The following is an 18354-nucleotide window of genomic DNA, read 5'->3' on the forward strand; positions in this document are numbered from 1 at the left end:
TCAATGTGCTGACCAGAGGGACCGTCCATGAGTTATCAGTGCCAGAGTCCGGCTCCTTCAACCTGATCGGGCCACTGTTTAGACCCACTGCGGCTGTGAATCAGCTCCTTCAGGCTCACCACTCTCTCGATCCACCACACTGTATGCCACGGTGGAGTGTGGTTGCATGAAGTTGCGAAGGATGCATTATCTTCCAGCCTCGCAATCATCGACAGCCTTGCATGATACCCGTACTCGTTTGATCCGCAGTAATAGCCACCAATAGCGTAGAACCGTACAGTGAGCCATGGAGAACTCGATGCCGGAGGATGCCTTTCAAATTATATCTGGCGACTGACGCACTCCGCCGAAAGCTTTATAGTCGCCAGGTCCACCATTCTCATTATCTGCTGCCCGCGGAATCGACATCTGCAAAGGATTGAATATTCCAGCCGGCCATGATCGCTTCAGCCATCTCTCCTACGGCGGCTGCCGTTGTCGCACTGGTCATCTTCTTTATCGTCCTTGTCGCACGTGGTCAGCCCGACCGGCGAGAGCCTCCACATCTCACGCCACGGGTTCCGTTGGTAGGACATGCTCTGGGAATCCTCTGCTATGGCGTCCCATACTACGCCAAGATTGCGTAAGTGTGATGAAGATCTGGAAACGAGGAGCGACATGCTGACGAATTCTAGACACCAAACTTCGGCTCCAATATTCACCCTCGATCTCTTGGTGAATCGACTGTATGTCGTGAACTCGGCTAGAATGGTGGCCGCGGTTCAGAAGAGTCATAAGATCATCGCTTTCGATCCCTTCTTGACAGCAGCAGCTAACCGCATGGCTGGTATCAACGGACCGGGATTGAGATTGCTCCAGGAGACCCAAGCTGGCGGGAAAGGTGTCAATCAGGAGGTGCTGCATGCTATGATTCCGACCATGCTCGGTAGTGGACTGGACCAGATGAACCGAACGATGCTGCGAAAGTTGGGACCGTTGCTTGACGACATGATCAAGGATGCGCCCAAGACTCTGGACTTACACCAATGGTGTCAACGTACCATTACGACTGCCAGCTCAGAGGCCATATGGGGGTCCAAGAATCCATTCAGATCGGAAAAGGTCCGCGAGGACTTTTGGTAGGATGACTATGACATGCAGTGCAACGGCAGGTGAGCATGAGCTGACTCCTTCACAGGTATTTCGAATCTCATCTCAGCATCCTACTTGCCAAGATATTCCCATCAGTTCTCGCGCGAAAGGCTTACCTGGCTCGCGAAACTGTCGTCAAGGCCATGCTTGAATTTGCCAAGTCGGGTGGTTACGACGATGAAGCATGCTCGGAACTTGCCATCGCGCGCAGGAATACACAAGTGAAGGCCGGTGCTTCTGATCACGACATTGCCAGGTTAGAAACGGCGTTGAATATCGGCGTCCTCTCCAATACCGTACCGTCGACGTTCTGGACCTTGTTCGACATTTACTCACGCCCACAGCTTCTCCAGCAAGTACGCAGCGAGATCGAAGAAAATGCCGTGGTTGTCGATCCCATGACCAACGTCCACTCGATCGATCTTGGAGCCATCCGAGGAAGCTGTCCAATATTTGTGTCCGCATTTCAAGAAAGCCTCCGCGTCCACTCCAATGGTGCTCCGACTCGCATGGTGTACGAGGATGTCGTGCTCGACGGATCCTATCTCCTCAAAGCGGGATCCGTTCTGCAGATGTCCGCGCCATCTATCAATAGCGAGCAGCGACATTGGGGCCAGCAGGCGGCAGACTACAATCCTTTGCACTTCCAGAAAGATGCAGCGGATGTTTCAGCCAACAAGCCGCGGGCGTCCTCGTTCATGTCCTTTGGTGCTTCGCCGAACATATGTCCCGGTCGACACTTTGCCGCAGCAGAAATTCTGTCCGTGGCCGCAATGCTGCTCATGCGCGTCGATATGATTCCGGTCAAGGGCTATTGGTGGACTCCTCGGCTGAATGCTTGGGCAATTGCAGCGTCCATGACACCTCCGATTGAAGAGTACCCGGTGAAGATCGTCCCGAGGAAAGAGGTGCAAGGAATCGAATGGGACTTTGTCGTCAGCGGCAAGAAAGATCGGTTTGAACTCATCACTGGATGAGTGAGTGGAGCGAAGCGGAGCGAGAAGACTTTGTCGAAGACTTGATCTGTTTGGTATGCCGTACATCACTTCCCGCCAGTCGTCTGCAACATCGCTTCTGCTTCCGGCCCTGCTCTTGCTCTTGCTCCTGGTCACTGGCCGCCAGGCTCGTCGTATTCTCGGGCGACGCTGCAGGGGAGACGAGAGATAGATTCGACCACCATCGTGCGTATCGTTGCCATCTGGGCGATAAGGCGACGAAGGTAAGAGAAGGGATTGCGGTCCATTAAAGGTCGGAGGGGATGCCTCAGGCGTTCAATGCTGAGTCATGTAGAATATCCGGTCCTCGACCCATACTTCGAACCGATCGATCAGACTGAGACCTTTTCCTCCTGCGTCCATGTATCTACACTACCATCGACGTTTGTACCACTACAATGCTATGTTACTTCGCGACTCGCATGGTCTCCGATCACGACATGGCTCGCCGGCCGGGCAGCTCAGCTGTGATTGAAGCACGAAGCGAGGCAACAGGCATGTGTTTGCGGCACAGCTACTTGAGCGATATGCTTTGTCGCTCGAACATGCCTCGTTGAGCGATATTCAGCACCGGAACGGAAATTGGACCTTTCTCAGGCTAGAAAGTCTGGGTCAGTCCGATCGCGGCTTGTACTCAGTTCTACGAATGTCCGCCTGGCGAAGAATTCGTCCGCAGCTTCCTGTTACGCATGTCTTCATGGGCGTGTCTTTGCTTGCATGTGACAGCAAGCATCTCAGCGGCAAAGCATGCTCCGCCTCAGCGATGCAGACTTATGCACGGCAGGGGAAGCTCTGGCGTCTAGTACCTTGTCGCTGCACGGCGCTCGATCGATGCGATCAATGGGCGTCTGCCCAAGAATACTTGAACGATATCCTGCCAGAATGCGTCTGCCTCGTTGTCCTACCGTCCGATGCTCACAATCTATAGTAACAATTGAACGACTATGGCCTCCCACGATATCGCAAAGGCAGCCGTACAGCAGATTGCCAAAGACCTTGGGCACCTGCCCGATGCAGTACTAGAACGTATGGATGCAGACACCAGACGCTTGGTCGAGGAAAGTCTCCTTGCAAAGGACAAGATTGCAGGGCATGCAATCATAACGTGAGCTATCATCTCCTCCTGCTTGAAGTCCTGCTGACCCTGTTCTGCCAGGCTCGCTCAGAACATCTATGGCAGCGATGCCAGATTTGTATTTGAGCTCCTTCAGAATGCCGACGACAATTGTTTTGAGAAAGCTACCGCTGCTGGAGCTGCTCCGTTCGTGTCCTTCCATGTCTACTCCGATCGGATCGTCGTCGAATGCAACGAGGATGGCTTCACCTTGCAAAATTTGACGGCTATCTGTGCCGTGGGACAGAGCTCCAAGTCTACAACGCACGGCTACATTGGCGCTAAAGGTATTGGATTCAAATCAGTGTTCATTGCCGCGTGGAAAGTTCACGTCCAATCCGGTCACTTCTCCTTCGATTTCAAACATAAAAAGGGTGATTCCGGCCTGGGTATGGTGGTGCCGATCTGGCATGAAACCTCAGAGACTCTGCCATCACCAATGACCAGGATGACACTCTACCTTCATGAGACAAAAGGCGCGGAGCATCTCAACGACATCCGCAAGACGGTGTTTGAGCAGCTTTCATCCCTCCAAGAGACTTCTTTGCTTTTTCTTCGCAAGCTGAAGAAAATAAACGTCAGCTTCTACGATGCCAACGATCATCAGGCAAGCTCGAAGCTCTTCCAATGCGACAAAGGAAACGATCAGAACTTTCGTCTCGAGATTGTTCACACGACGCACTCCGGAGCAACAAAGAAAGACACGAAGCGATTCCACGTCACAACGCACTTAGCGACCGGCTTGTCCGCGAGCGAATCAAGAGGTGCTGCTGCTGAGGCTGAGGTCATACTGGCATTTCCATTGACGCATGACTTGAAACCTCTTCTCGAGAAGCAGGAACTGTTTGCCTTCTTGCCCGTTCGAAAGTCTGAATTTGAAGTATGGCCAACCGCATATCTTATCCAGTCCACCGCTTCGCGAGTCCTGATTGACATGTCGTTTAGTTTATCATCCATTCCGATTTCGACACAACCGCTAGCCGTCAAGACATCATGACCACCTCACGAAGAAATCGCGACCTACTCAACGCCATAGCCGATGCATTCAAGACGGCTGTGACTGAATTCTGCGGGCATCCTGAGCTGTGCTACACCTGGCCCAACTTTCTGCCATCTCCGCAGTCTAAGAACGCAGTGTTCTGGTCAGCATTGAAAGACAAGATTCAACAACGACTGTGTAAGGTACCAATGCTCAAGGCCAGGCACGGTGATCAGCTTCGCCGCATAGACTCTGTCGTCATGCCTCATTCGAATTTCTTGGACGAAGCCGAGAAGCCGCTGCTCGACTATGATGCTCAAAGCGCCTTCATAAGCCCAGCATATGCGCCCGAAGCTCGAGCTGCACTGAAGCACTATGGTCTCGAATCGATGAACTTCGATCTTGCCATGATCTTGGTGCGTGCTGACCTAAATTTCACAGAGTCCATCATGAAATCACAGTCCACGAGCGAACATTGGCACTCAAGAATGGCGCAATTCCTCCGGACGAACTTTTCATCTGCCGACAGCCGACTGCGAGGCTTGGAGCTCGTGCCGTTGAGTAGCGGCGACTGGACCTCGTTGGAAAGTGGAGCTTTGTACTTGCCAACCGCTCGAGGGATTAAAGTGCCCTCGGGTCTCAACATCAGAATCTTGGACTCTCGAGCGGCCGCCAATATCGATCGCAGAGAATTCTTCATGAAACATGGCGTTGAGGAGCCATCAGTGACCAGCTTGCGGCGCCTCATTGTTGCCGCTGTTCGCAAGCCTGTCAAACGCAGAAGCCTTTCGTCAGACATAGGGACTCACGCCCACTTCTTGTATCTCTCTCACTTTTGCGAGCCGGAGCTTTCCAGAACGGATGTTGCTGATTATCGCCTTTACACCTCAGAGGAATTGCTCCGGAATCCTCGCGAGGAAGATGTCTTCCTACCAACGAAAGATTTATATGGTGCCTCTGAGCTTCTGAAGGCAGGCCACGGCTTCCCAGGCCTAGATGTCGCCTTTGTCCATCCATGGTATCTCAGTGATATTCCTATAGGCGCAGACCCAGGATGCCCTTCATGGAACGAGTGGCTGTACAAGACTCTCGAGGTCAGGCAGCGACTGCGCCTCGTCGCGAGAGGCGGCAAAGAGCTGTCAGAAGCATGGACGTATGTTGCCACGCACAGGCCAGACAAAGCTCTTGGTCTACTAGAGCACCTTTGGAAGTACGAAGGATCCCTGATCTTGAAGAACGGCAAGCTCAAACTTCAAATAATGGACATGTGTGCGAGCAGACTTTGTTCGCCTCCACTGGACGTTCCATGGAGTCTGCAGCAAACATACATTCCACTTGCAGCCTTGAAAGCGCATCGCGAACGCTTCATGGAGCCCGAAGAACGATTCCCATTCCTGGACCTTTACCCAGACATGGCATCTGCACAGCTTCTTGTGAAGTGGGACTTCCTCCATGAGGCCTTCTCTGTCGGTATCGATGATGACCTTCGGTTCTTCTTGGATGTCTTGCTCTGGGTCAAGATATCAAATAAGGACTGCCCTAAAATCCCTCGTCATGAACGACTGATCGACGTTTACGTTGCTATCTATGCTAAATGTGCTGCATCACCAGACCGAGAGCGTGCGCAGTACTCCGTGAGGTATGGAATACATCTACTTCATTCACTGCGAAATCTCACTGACGCCGATGCAGGGAGACTCCTGATCTTGTCTATATTCCACCCTTGCATGGCCGTTCATTCCTCTGGGCCGCAACCGAAGACTGTTTCTGGGATGGTCCAACAGATACAAAGACCAAGCATTCACTGAAATACATATACACCAAGTGCTTTGGGATTGAGCAGACGAAACATGTCGCTCGCTTCTTCTGCGACACTCTTGGGCTCAACAACGCAATCCTGGACGATTTGATAGAAGAGTTACGACACTTGGCAGAATATGACGAACAGGATTACGACCGAGTCTTGGACCTCTATAGACGCATCGCTGCAACTGTAGGCGATGAAGAGGGCTGGACGGCAATGAAGGATGGTGTGAGGCAAGTATCAAGGTGTCTGCAGGCGCCAAAGACATGTCAATCTGACGAATCACAGGAAGGCTTTCAGCGACCGAAAACTCATATTCGTGCCCAAGGGAGAGTCTGGTACGTGGTGCAGCACTAGCGAGTGCATTTGGTCCAGTTCGACCTCCATCAAAGGGAAGGTAACACTTCAGCAAGACTATGAAGATTTGGAAAACTTCTTCGTGGACATCATCGGGGTCAAGCGGCTGACCCTGCAGATAATATACGACGAAATACTGGGAATGGGGTCAGAAACTACAATTACCGAAGTGAAAAGTGCAGTACGGTGCCTTAATTCGGTTCTGCAGTCGAGCACGGAGCAGGTTGACCGGGAACCTTTGTTGCGGAAGAGCATTTTCCCAATCCGTCTTCCGGATGGAAGCAAAACCTTGGCGAATGCTGGCGCTGATTTCAGTGTTGGAGATCGCGACTATCTCATCAAGCAGTTCAGCGGTCTGATCAAGCTTCTCGACTTTGAGATGGAGGAAGTCCAAGATCTGCGACCGTTTCTTGAATGGACGCGAATAGCGAATCGATGTCTTTCGGTGGCGGTGAAGGAGAGGACGTTTGTGGGACCAGGAAGCACACGGCCAGTGGTTCTTTCGAACCTAGATCTCAAGCGAAAGGCCTATGCCTTCCTCCGGTGAGTATTCTGTCGCGCTCATAGTGAGCGAGACTTGAGTCTTAACGTTCTTTAGCGTTGCGGCAAACTTCCGCAGTCCTCGATACGCCATGAATGGAACTGGATTCTATCAGGAACTCCGATCCTTGAGGACCTTGGCGACAAATGAGATTCGGTCTGTGTCGAGCTTGTTCCAAGACGGGAAGTTAGTCGAACTGGAGAGCCAGGCAGGAGACGTGCACATCGAGGAACTTGGCGATGCCATCACGGTCTATGTTCCTCGAAACAAGGCCAAGCAACAGGTCTGCTATGCTTCAAAACTACCGGAGAAACTGGCAGCCTGGATCATGCAGCATCCCACCACAAACATCGAGGAAAGTGTCGATAGATCCTTGATCAGTGTCCTCATCGCAGTATTGAGTGTCACTCCAGCGGTGCTGAGCCCGATTCTCGACCACCAGGGGATCATCCAACTATCAATTGCCGATGCAGATCCCGAGACTGACAATCACGATGATACCGACGATGAGTCTGTGTCGAGCGAGGATGAGGCCGTTCCAGCTTCACAAGCTTCCCCCTCAGCCCCAGAGCCCGAGGTTGTCTTCGGAGGCGCTGGGCTTAGCTCATGGAGGTTTGCTCCCCGCACGAGTATTCCACGTCCCAACGGCGACACTTCCGAGGAGCCTGTCTCGAGCGAGGAGGAAGAAGAGACTGTGACATCTTCACGGGCCTACACTGGTTCCCGAGGTAGCTTATTCGGCCGGCCGCTGTTTTCTCCTGGCACGAGCGCTCCTCATTCTAACGCGAGTACATACCAAGAACTCCTCCAAAAGGTGGTACGAGCTGCGAGGACTGCTCGTTTCCCTTCAAAGGGGACATTCAGCATGTCTGCACTACGCAGCGCACTTCCAGAGGATGATGCCATAGGCTACAATGGTTTCGAAGCGACAGATCGATACCACCCTATCAACGCCGGCGAGCGTAACTTTGAGATCGGTGCCGCTGGGGAACTCTACGTGAGTAAATTGAAGAGGCATCGACGCGGAAGAGGGCAGTAAGCTAACCAAAGTACAGGTATTCGAGATCTTCAGCAACCTCAGCCCCGCGTTACGCTGTTGGAGCCGTGAAAACTGGCAGAGCACCATCCGACATCGGGTCTCTGTACATCCCGACTACACAGGCCTCGAGAGGTGGAGCGGGAAGGAAACTGCAGACCTCGTTTACGACGACGTTCTCGGCGAATTGACAAAACTTCTCATCGATCGTGGATACCTCGCAAGCAATGAGTGGGATGGACGTCGCCCGTTCTACTACATCGAGGTGAAGACAACGACAGGATCGTGTGAGGCCCCGTTCTACATGAGCAAGGGGCAATATGAGAGGGTCAGAAAACGACAAAACGCCTTTGTGACAGAGAAGCTAATCAGTTTATAGATGACGGAGATCCACAACAAAGCCACGCGCGCGGAGATCTACATGGTCCTTCGAGTCTTCGAGATTGAGAATGAGAGGAAAGTCGCCATGAAGGTGTACATCGATCCGGCGCAGCACGAGCTTGATCGACAGTTAGTGTTCACTGGGGGCAACTGGACAGTCACGCCAGGCGTGGTGGGTATGTATTAGCCTAGTCGAAGCTGGAAACTCCCCGTGTCCTCGTCGATCGCTCTGACAAGTCATTCTCCACTTTCGTGGCATCGACGAGACCAGAGAGGCCGCATCTGCAACAATCCACAGTCCTGGTCATGCTGGACTCGATGCGTAGTAATTCAGCAGAGGAACGCAACGCCTTCCTGTTCATGCTGAGAAAGGGTCCCAATACGAGTGTCAACGAGACTAGGTCAATATGGAAGATCATTGGTTTTACTCAGTCTACTCGCACGGACGCAGCGCCGGATACGAGATCATCCCGGCTTCGAATACTTCTAACCAGGGGAACAACCGCCTCCCCTTGAAAGGAACCTTGTCGCATCAGGCGGTGTCCCGGAATAGACATTCTAGACCTTGGGAAGGTGGTCCAGAGGAACGCAACGCCTTCCTGTTCATGCTGAGAAAGGGTCCCAATACGAGTGTCAACGAGACTAGGTCAATATGGAAGATCATTGGTTTTACTCAGTCTACTCGCACGGACGCAGCGCCGGATACGAGATCATCCCGGCTTCGAATACTTCTAACCAGGGGAACAACCGCCTCCCCTTGAAAGGAACCTTGTCGCATCAGGCGGTGTCCCGGAATAGACATTCTAGACCTTGGGAAGGTGGTCCAACGCGATTGCCTGTAATTATTCCGTCCACAGACTTGCACTTCAGCAGACCAACCACTTGTATCCTTATATGCACCCTTCCGCCCCAGCGATTGCACGGGTATCGTCGCTCGAACAAATCTTTGACAAAGTCCTTTGCAAACGCATTCCTAAGAAGAGAACCCATTTCTTCACGCCTCCTTGCGCATCAAATCTCACACCATGCTATCGAACATTGCCGTGGTGGGCTCGCTCTTCGCAGCAAAGACCGTTCATGCGTTTACTCCTCATCGCGACCATTACAGCAACTATGCGGTATGGAGAAGGACATTTCGGTCGGCAGAACGAATGTCCGTCTAACAACTTCTAGGGCGGTGCAAGCTACGACACCGACATCGTTGAAGCCAGCGTCGAGATCGTTCTTCCCAAGTGCTCGGTCGGCCTCCCGAAGTACGACTACGTGACATACACCAACAACGGCTGGGTCGGCATAAGTGCATTCACGGAGGATTCTGGCCTTCTGCAAACCGGAATATCGTGCTACGCTTCCGAGACTGACGGCAAAACAACGCTGTCGTACTCCGCCTGGTCCGAGTGGGTGCCAAATGATCCCACCTACTACGAAGACTCTGACTACCAGGCCGGCGATGTGCTCACGGCCCGTGTAGTTGCCTACAACGAGTCAGCTGGAATGTCGTACATTCGCAACCACCGAACTGGCAAGGAGCATCGCACGCTTTATACCGATCAAAAGGTACCTTTGAGCATGACCGATGCAGAATGGGTCGTGGAGTCCCAATTGCTCGTGACTGAAGCCGGGCTCTCGGGCCAGCGCAATGCCGGCTTCACCCCTTGGTCTTTTAGCAATGCCTCATACAAGAAGAAAGGTAAGTTTGAGCGTCTAGACGCATCGTGTTCCTTCTGATCTTTCGAGTAGATGGTTCCACCCACCTCATGGGAGGCTCGGAGATATACAACTGTGTCCTCAACGGAACGCAGATTTTCACGGCCACATACGAAGGCCCAGGTTGCCTGCAAGTCAATGACACCACGCCGGCCGATTACAATCCCGGCAGTTGAGCGATAACTAGGTTGCAGAGAAGGGCGAATTATTCGCGACTCTAGGCGGATGCTTGACGTCCGATCTACGGAAAGCGTTCTGCATCGATCTCTTCGAAAATTGTTCGATCGACCAGCAAGGAATGACGATCGCAAGCTCACGACTTTGGTGTAGTGAAGCAACACAGCAGCACGATTCCAAGAGCTCGAATACCGTATTCTGAGATAAAAGCGAACCAACAATAAAACGCGACAAATCGAGATACATCCCTCTCTCCGCTCCCAGTCGGTCTCTCTCGCTTCCCTTCTTTCTCCGTCGACCTTCCTCCTTGTCCACCGCTCCCGTCTTCTCCAACCAAGATCCCGCACAATCGGTCCTGCCCGAGCCTCTCTGCCGTGGCCGATCTGTTGTGGTGCCACCGGCCTGGGAATCATTGTTGTGCGTGAATTACGGTGGGCAATTCGGAGGCGAGAAGAACTGTTGCAAGAAATCTTGTATCTGCAAGGCTGTGAGTGGTCACCATTGGGGGTCGAGAGCTCTCACGTTGCATGGTTCATCTTTGGTTGTCTCCTGGCCCGCCTCCGGTACTGGCATGGCGGCCACCATGACGACGAGCGACGCGATGACCTTGAGGTAGGTAGTGATATTCATCTTGCCTTGTCGTAGACGTTCCGTGTCTTGTGTGATGGATTCGAAGTGGCAGATCTTGGTGTATCTTGGACGCTTGATTTGTTCGAGCGTGAGCGATGTTGTTGAGGGTCAGAAGAAAGTGGCACAGAGGCTTGAAGGTTGCTTATCAACGGGAGACGAACGACGGCCTCCGGTGACCTGACCAGGCTACGCAGAGACTCTTCAACATCAGGAGGGGTGAGGAGTGCTGAGATTCGTCGTGGGACTCTCATCATCACCTCATCACTTCATCGGTCAATCACGGATCTCACCAATACGACCTGACGCTTGCAGAACTAGGATACAGCCCAGCAAGGACCAGATTGGCATTGTCACCATCGCAGGTACCGTACCACGTGCAAAGGTTGAAGCCTCTGAATGTAGAAAGTCAGCGTGCATGTCTGTCGAAGGCCGAGGGGACCCGTGGTGTAGTACCAAGCGGAACAATACGGTCACAACACGTCCAGACTGCCCATCGCATGTGTGCATCGTCAGCACTTCTCGTTGACGCTCAGTGGCCTTACTGATGAGTTCACTGATGAGGTGGTACGACTGACCACTGAGCGTTAGCACCTTTCGATTGGTCCCTCTTCTGCAGGGTCAGGCATTAGTCCAGGGCCCTGCTGACCTCACAGCGCTAATCTCTCGGCTCACAGCGCTAAACTTCGGCTCACATGCCAAAAGCGGAACTCACATGCCGGAAGCGGAACTGTGAGCCGAGCTCTGCGGGGTAGCTGGAAAATCGATCCCTTAAGGTTATCGATAAGGTCAGGCGCTAGGATTTACTACGAATATATTAAACCAGTGCGTATTCTACAGCATGCCAAGACTACTAGCGCGGATTCGAGAAGTTCGCTCTTACCTTCTTCTACCGTTCCTTCTACTGTCTTACTATCCACCTTACTACCTACCCCTGTAGGTAGTTAATAGGTATGTTATCCCTAACATTACGATTAACCTTATAGGAATGCTAACATCTTAACAGCATTATTAAGAATCGAGAGTTTTAAGGACCCTATTACCTTACCCGCGACCTTACCCGCGACCTTACCGCTTACCTTACCGCTTACCTTACCGATCCGAATTCCTACATAACAAGATGGCGAAAGAGAGACCGTTGTCTTAAACTTTAGCTTTAACGGAACAGGTAAGGACACACAGGACATTATGCATAAGGTTATCGCTGACCTTATGCAGAAATACTATAAGAAGATAGTTAAGGCATATAACAATAGATTAGAGTTTAGAGGCAAGAGTTTTAAGCTAGTATACTATTATCTATAACCTTAGCGCTAAGCTTATAGCTAACCTTCTAGGCAGGATAAACATTAGCATATAATCGTGCCGAAGGGTTAGGTAATCTGTCTAATGCCGAAGAAGTGGAAGTATATAAGAGACTAATATTAGCTATAAGGTTAGCGCTAACATTATTAGGTACACTAAGGAGGCGTTCTTATCTACCTTAAGGGACGCGAAAAACCCTACACCACCGGTTCTATATTACGCAGCAGAAATAAGTAGGGAATATTATTCTACTTAATATTATCCCTAACATTACTACTAACCTTATTATAGTTAGACTAGAGGAGGATTCTAGCTCGGACGATGAGGATAGATTTAAGTCGATTCTCCCGTACAAGTTAGAGGGCTGGGACAAGGCGAGACTGTGCAACGTGAGCTTATTAATCACCTTATCCGTAACATCACCGCTAACCTTACCCTCTTAGGATCGCTCTACATCCTTTATTAACCTTAAGTAGTACGTAAGGGGAGCAGTAAGAAATTAATTTTACTTAATGTTATACCTAATGTTATAGCTGACCTTATTACTAGCATCGAATCCGAGTTTCTAGTTAAGGCGAAGGCAGAGATAGAGAGTACAAGAAGGGTAGAGATCGTAGCTACTCGTCTAAGGTTATCGCTAAGACTAAGGGTAACATTATCTATAACCTTACCGCCGACTATTTCCTAACCTTATCGCCTAGCCTAATACCGCCGGATCTTCGAAGCTACAGAGAAGGCTAGCGGCAAGCCTAGTAATCTTGTTAGCACAGTGTATAACACCTAATCCCACGCCTAATATTATCGCTAACCTTATTACAGCCCTGCTACTCCGAAGAAACGCGGCCGGGAGGAAGATGTTAATAAAACGCCGGAAGAGCAGACTGACGGGCAGTATGTTATCTATAAGCTTATAGGTAATCTTATAGCTAACATTATTGCAGAGATAAAAACCCCTTTGGACATCCGAGAACTAGTAGCAAATCAGCGCGCACGCTAGCGGAAATTGCAGGATCTAAGTACATTATACCTAACACTACGGATGATATTATAGCTGACCTTATGACAGGCCTGGATTCCCTATGTATAAGGGCAATATTAAGTCGAAGAAGAAGAGGGGCAACAAGGGAGGAGAGGTTATTTATAGGAAGGGAGACGTAAGTTTATTACTAACATTACTAGTGATCTTATTACTAACCTTATTAAAGGTGAAATACTCCGAGGCTATGGCGCACTGCAAGACTATCTGGAATAAGGCCTTCCCGTGCGCGATCTGCAAGGATCTTAGGAATGGTAAAGTCATCTATGTTATCCTCCGTAATATCATCGCTGACCTTATTACAGCCGAATGCTTCGAAATCAAGGAGTGCCTGGGCTGGGACTTGTTCTTAGATAGTCCGAAGCTAAGGGACCAGATTAATTAGGGTGTCTAATAAGGTTAAGCATAACCTTACAAATAACCTTATAAGCGAGCGTATAGCGCAGGAGGAGTCTGCAGTTTTATTATACCCCGGCACGCAGCGCCCGAATCCAATTATACGATAAGATCGTCCATAACCTCACCCCTAATGTTAAGTAATTAACTCATCTCTGTCTTTATCTTCGAAGGTTAGTTTATAATAAATATAGATCCGTAGTATCAGCGATAATGTCAGCCATAGGGTCGCGAATAACATCATGTTATCCTTCTTCTTATAATCGCTCGACATATATAACTAATAGCTCTTAGACCGCGATATATACTAGAATAGCGTTTATATATATGCTCTATACGCGTTAATTATCTATATCTATTTTATATATATAGATAATAGTTATTAAACTATGCTCGTAGCCTAATAAATACTAGAATAGTGTTTATATATATACTACTATATGCGGGTTAATCTAGTATGTCTATCTTATAGACGAGAGATACTTATTAAGCTAGCTCGTAGCCTATTGTATATTAGGGTCGCGTGTATACATATAGTTATATACGCGTTAGTCTAGTATATCCATCTCGTAGACGATAAATAGTCTTAAAACTAAGCGTATAGCCTAACATATTATATATACTAGGATAGCGTTTATATATAACGGTATATAGTCCCTAAACTACGCTCGTAGCCTAATATATACTAGGATAGTGCTTATATATATACTATATACGCGTTAATCTAGTATATCTATCTCGTAGACGTTAAATAATGCTTAAACTACGCTTATAGCCTAATCTATTATTATATATACTAGAGTAGCGTTTATATACTATACAGCTATTAATATACTAGATATATCGCTCGACATATATAATAAATAGCTCTTATACTGCAATGTTAACTAGAATAGCGTTTTTATCCCTAATAACCCTGACCCTATTAGTCGACATAAGAAAGGGGAACCGGACTAAGGAGTCTAACATCGCGGGTGATCTTAACGATAATGTCATCTATGTTGCTATAGATAACATTATAGACGCAGTAGTCCTAGATCTGGCCCTCCTTCTAGAAGTACCCGAATCCGCGATTCATTTACCGCATTACGTACACGCTTATAAGCTAGCATATTGTCCCTATATTCGGTGTCTGTAGAAGTGCTAGAGACCTAATGTTAGCTATAGTAACATCCGTAATATTACCGGTAATAATATACCTTAGTTAGGGAGGATTAGGGCCGATAGAGGTAGGAGTCTGCCTTGTAGAAGCCGAAGGAATCGATGCTAATGTCCGACTAGACCGTGGTGTCGACTATAGTGTCCGTAATGAGCTCGCGCTTAATGCTTTCCCTCGTCCACGACCCCGCGAACGACCCCGTCTACGCCCCTCTTTATAGACTCGCGAACTGTTTTGAACATTCTCTAACTACCTTATAGCTACATTGTTAGGATTAGGGGGTGGGGGGTTATCTATATTATTACCGCTGTTATTATCGCTAATATTATCTAGATGTCTAACTTCAGGGTTGTCTCTTCGTCGTTGCGCCCGCGTACGTTATTGTTCTGTACGGTCGTCCGTATTATCGCCGCTGTCGTTATCGTCGTTATTACTACCGTTCCTCTATGCGGCGACTCGAAGGCGACGACGTTCGGCCTGCTCTTGTTCCCACTTCTTTTCGCGTTTTAACGCTAGCCATGTTAGCGATGTTGTTACCCTTAATATCAGCGATAACCTTACTAAGACGTCGCAGGTTTTTCTCTACCCGCTTCTGTGCCGAGGGATCCTTTTAGTACGTCTATTGTCTATACTTAGCTCGCCCTCCCTATTAGCTAACAGCCCGAGCATTAATTAACTTCCTATTCTTATAAGCAAGGACGAGGTTACATCCTAGGAAGGAGTTAGTATAAGATTACGCATGTTATTACTACTAATATTAGGCATAACGTTACCTTTCCCTAAGAACTAGCCTACCTACCCCGATTGCTTATTAGAGTTCGTATTAGGGCGTTCGCTAAGCTATACCTCCCTCGGAACACGGGTAAAGTAGCTAGAGATACTATACGCAACATACTTATTGTCCTTGTTCTGTGCCTAATTTGCGACTTCAGGATCCGGGTATGCTGCTTAATGTTAGCCACGAGGTTATCGGTAAGGCTATTAGTAACGTTACCTACCCCGCAAAGTATGTACTAATCCCTAATACTCTTCCTATGTTACTGCTGTCGTAAGTAACTTTATCTAGCTAACAGCTTCCCGAAGGGCTGGGTTCTTGCCGAACTTCTCGTCGATATTGCGAAAGAAGTGAACACGGCATATTATAAGAACATCTCGTAGATGTTCTCGCTAGTCTCCAGCGAGGTTTTAACTAGGGAGTTTAATATCCTCGAGGTATTAACTAAGTCCTACTATTATATTAGGACGGTACTAAAGGATAAGCTTACGGCTGAGGTTATAGATAGGATTATAGAAAGGATTATTAGCGAAGGTATCCTTAACATTACCTACCTAAATGTTGCTCTCCGGACTAGTCGCTCTTAACACACGCAAAGCCCCGGCCGTGGATATGCCGCTAATAAATCCGCTCCTTACTAAGGACCCGGGCAAGTATATCGAAGACACGATAGAATAGCCGTCGCCAGAATTGGTCCCTACGGAAGTTTCCATATACGCGACAAAGAGGGAAAACTAGAAAAGAATTAGTAACCTTATAGGTAACATTATTACCGAGGTTATGCATAAGGCTATAGGTTATCTTACTATAGTTGCTTTCGCCTTCGCATATAAAGAGCACCTCGTTATCTTGGGTAATGCGATGTTCGAGACGTTTAAACGTTATATCGATCTCGAAAGCGGTTAAACTAGCCTAGATCTAAGCTTAATCGTCGAACATACACACAACGATCTATTGCTCGAGGTTATCGCTATACTAGATGTCGCGGAGGTATTGCTAAGGTTACCCGTGAGCTAGGGGATAAGGTTATACATAATATTACGGTTAATCTTACCTTATCGGCTGGCTTTTCCTGCTCTACTATCCAAACCTAGTGCAGGGTTTGCACCGACCGGCTACCCGGCTATGTAAGGACCTTTATCTTACGGATTATGCTGCCTACGATATTATTGCAGTTTAAAGCATTATAAACATCCTCTAGTGTTTCGACATTGTGTAACTTAATCCACGCCTTTACGAGAGGGTTAACTCTGAATTTGTCTAATAATGTTAGCTATAATGCCACACATGATCTCGCCGATAATGCTATACTTGTTATCAAGGTTAGGTCCCTTGTCCTAAGCAAAACATTCTAGATCTCGTTCCGGATCTGCGTAGGCAGCTTATTCGGGCTATTTAAAGGATAGTTATATATCCCTTCCGCAACGAGAATTATCGTTAGAGTTCTGTTAAAGTCGAGTAGCACTAGCTATGTAAATTTTGCTTAACATAGCACTCGTTGTTAAACAAATTAGCTAACACCGGTAGGATAATACTTTCCTATAATCTTATTAGCAAGGTCGCTACTAAGGTCGGCGGTGTTGTTATAAGTAACGCTATTAGTAATAATAGCGATGTCCTTATACATAATGTAATCGATAACCTAGTTAATAAGCTTACCGCATATAAATCTCCGGCACTAGTTGCCCTTATAGGCATAGCACTCGTCTGCCGGTAGTGTAACAGCATAAGGATTGTTAAAGAGCTCGTCGAATTAATTAAGACTAAAGTGACCGTTCGGCGCAAACCACTTATGTATATACAGAGGTGCCGTATAGTAGTCGTAGTAGATATACTAGATAGAAGCGCTAAAGTAGTTAAGAACGTTCTGTAATAACATCTAGGTGCTTAGCTATAACATTAGCCGGGACAGTATAGATAATCTTACCGGTGTTATATCCTATCGGAAAATTATCATACAGGTCGCTAGATAAGGCGTGCATACACGGGAGTTTTAAAAACAGTTGTAAATCGCAGTAAATTCGATGTTAGCACGTGCGCGGTTATCTATAGCCTTATGTACGGCAGCACCCTGTCGGTTACGGATAGCTCGGTATTACATCCACTCTTGCTCGTCTGCATTCGAGTAGAATCGATTAATAACCTCTAGTACGATATGCTCGTAGTGTTTAATACTACTGCACTGTTTTACAAGTCGAAGGACACGAGCGTTTCTAAGGAAAGGGCTTGTCGACATATGCGGACCTTTAATCCGCTTGTTCGCATATTAGATCTGGCGATGTTAGCGATAGCATCAACTGTGAGGTTACCCCTAACCCTATCGCCGAGCTTATCGATAATGTCTATACCGCGCCCTAGATCTCCTTTAGGATAATCTTGTCTGTAGCTAGTCGGATCTCCGGGATTGCTTATATATCGATAATATAGGCGATGCTATGCGGTGCGGTTCTTAGATATTCGGGAATTAGAACGTAATGTTCAATCTTAAAGGCACATGTACGTTCGGAGAGGTAGTATAGGATTCGACGTCCCTATTTATCGAAATTAGCTATAATGTCGCGCGTAACCTTATAGATAATGTCTAGGGTAATATTAGCTATAACGTTAAGTTACATTTGCGACCCCTTCTACCTACCTGCCGAAGTCTTATAATGCCGCGGCTTATTGTTGCTCGATAACCTAATAGGCCGTAGGGTTCTGTAGGTTTCGAGAGACAAGAAATAGATTATAAGGACGCTATGCCGCCATATTGCAATGTAGGTAATAGAATGTACGATGTCGGTAATAATGTTAATGTAACAGTAAGGATCTCGGGAAGCTCGGCTCACAGTAAA

The 18354-nt window shown here is 48.4% G+C and overlaps 4 protein-coding genes across 4 annotated transcripts; all 4 read left to right on the top strand.

Annotated features, from left to right (window-relative positions):
• Nucleotides 1-150: 150 nt before the first annotated feature.
• Nucleotides 151-2108, top strand: CYP-4 (putative P450 monooxygenase; the record flags this gene model as incomplete). The annotated part of the gene is made up of 3 exons (XM_003856636.1): nucleotides 151-622; nucleotides 675-1118; nucleotides 1178-2108. 3 exons carry the CDS (start codon nucleotides 438-440, stop codon nucleotides 2106-2108), a joined length of 1560 nt encoding a protein of 519 aa, XP_003856684.1.
• A 962-nt stretch (nucleotides 2109-3070) lies between these two features.
• MYCGRDRAFT_34426 (uncharacterized protein) lies at nucleotides 3071-7960 on the top strand (the record flags this gene model as incomplete). Its single annotated transcript, XM_003856637.1, has 7 exons — nucleotides 3071-3231; nucleotides 3283-4120; nucleotides 4186-5217; nucleotides 5419-5858; nucleotides 5912-6212; nucleotides 6316-6923; nucleotides 6979-7960. The coding sequence occupies 7 exons, from the start codon at nucleotides 3071-3073 to the stop codon at nucleotides 7958-7960; spliced, it is 4362 nt and encodes a 1453-aa protein (XP_003856685.1).
• Nucleotides 7961-9363: 1403 nt separating this feature from the next.
• MYCGRDRAFT_90046 (uncharacterized protein) lies at nucleotides 9364-10221 on the top strand (the record flags this gene model as incomplete). The annotated part of the gene is made up of 3 exons (XM_003856638.1): nucleotides 9364-9456; nucleotides 9512-10028; nucleotides 10079-10221. The coding sequence occupies 3 exons, from the start codon at nucleotides 9364-9366 to the stop codon at nucleotides 10219-10221; spliced, it is 753 nt and encodes a 250-aa protein (XP_003856686.1).
• Nucleotides 10222-11544: 1323 nt separating this feature from the next.
• MYCGRDRAFT_90047 (uncharacterized protein) lies at nucleotides 11545-13575 on the top strand (the record flags this gene model as incomplete). Its single annotated transcript, XM_003856639.1, has 7 exons — nucleotides 11545-11581; nucleotides 12446-12543; nucleotides 12598-12629; nucleotides 12974-13045; nucleotides 13221-13308; nucleotides 13360-13444; nucleotides 13496-13575. The coding sequence occupies 7 exons, from the start codon at nucleotides 11545-11547 to the stop codon at nucleotides 13573-13575; spliced, it is 492 nt and encodes a 163-aa protein (XP_003856687.1).
• Between the last annotated feature and the right edge of the window lie 4779 nt (nucleotides 13576-18354).

The sequence above is a fragment of the Zymoseptoria tritici genome, chromosome 1 (genome assembly GCF_000219625.1).
Source record: "Zymoseptoria tritici IPO323 chromosome 1, whole genome shotgun sequence".
NCBI lineage: Eukaryota > Fungi > Ascomycota > Dothideomycetes > Mycosphaerellales > Mycosphaerellaceae > Zymoseptoria > Zymoseptoria tritici.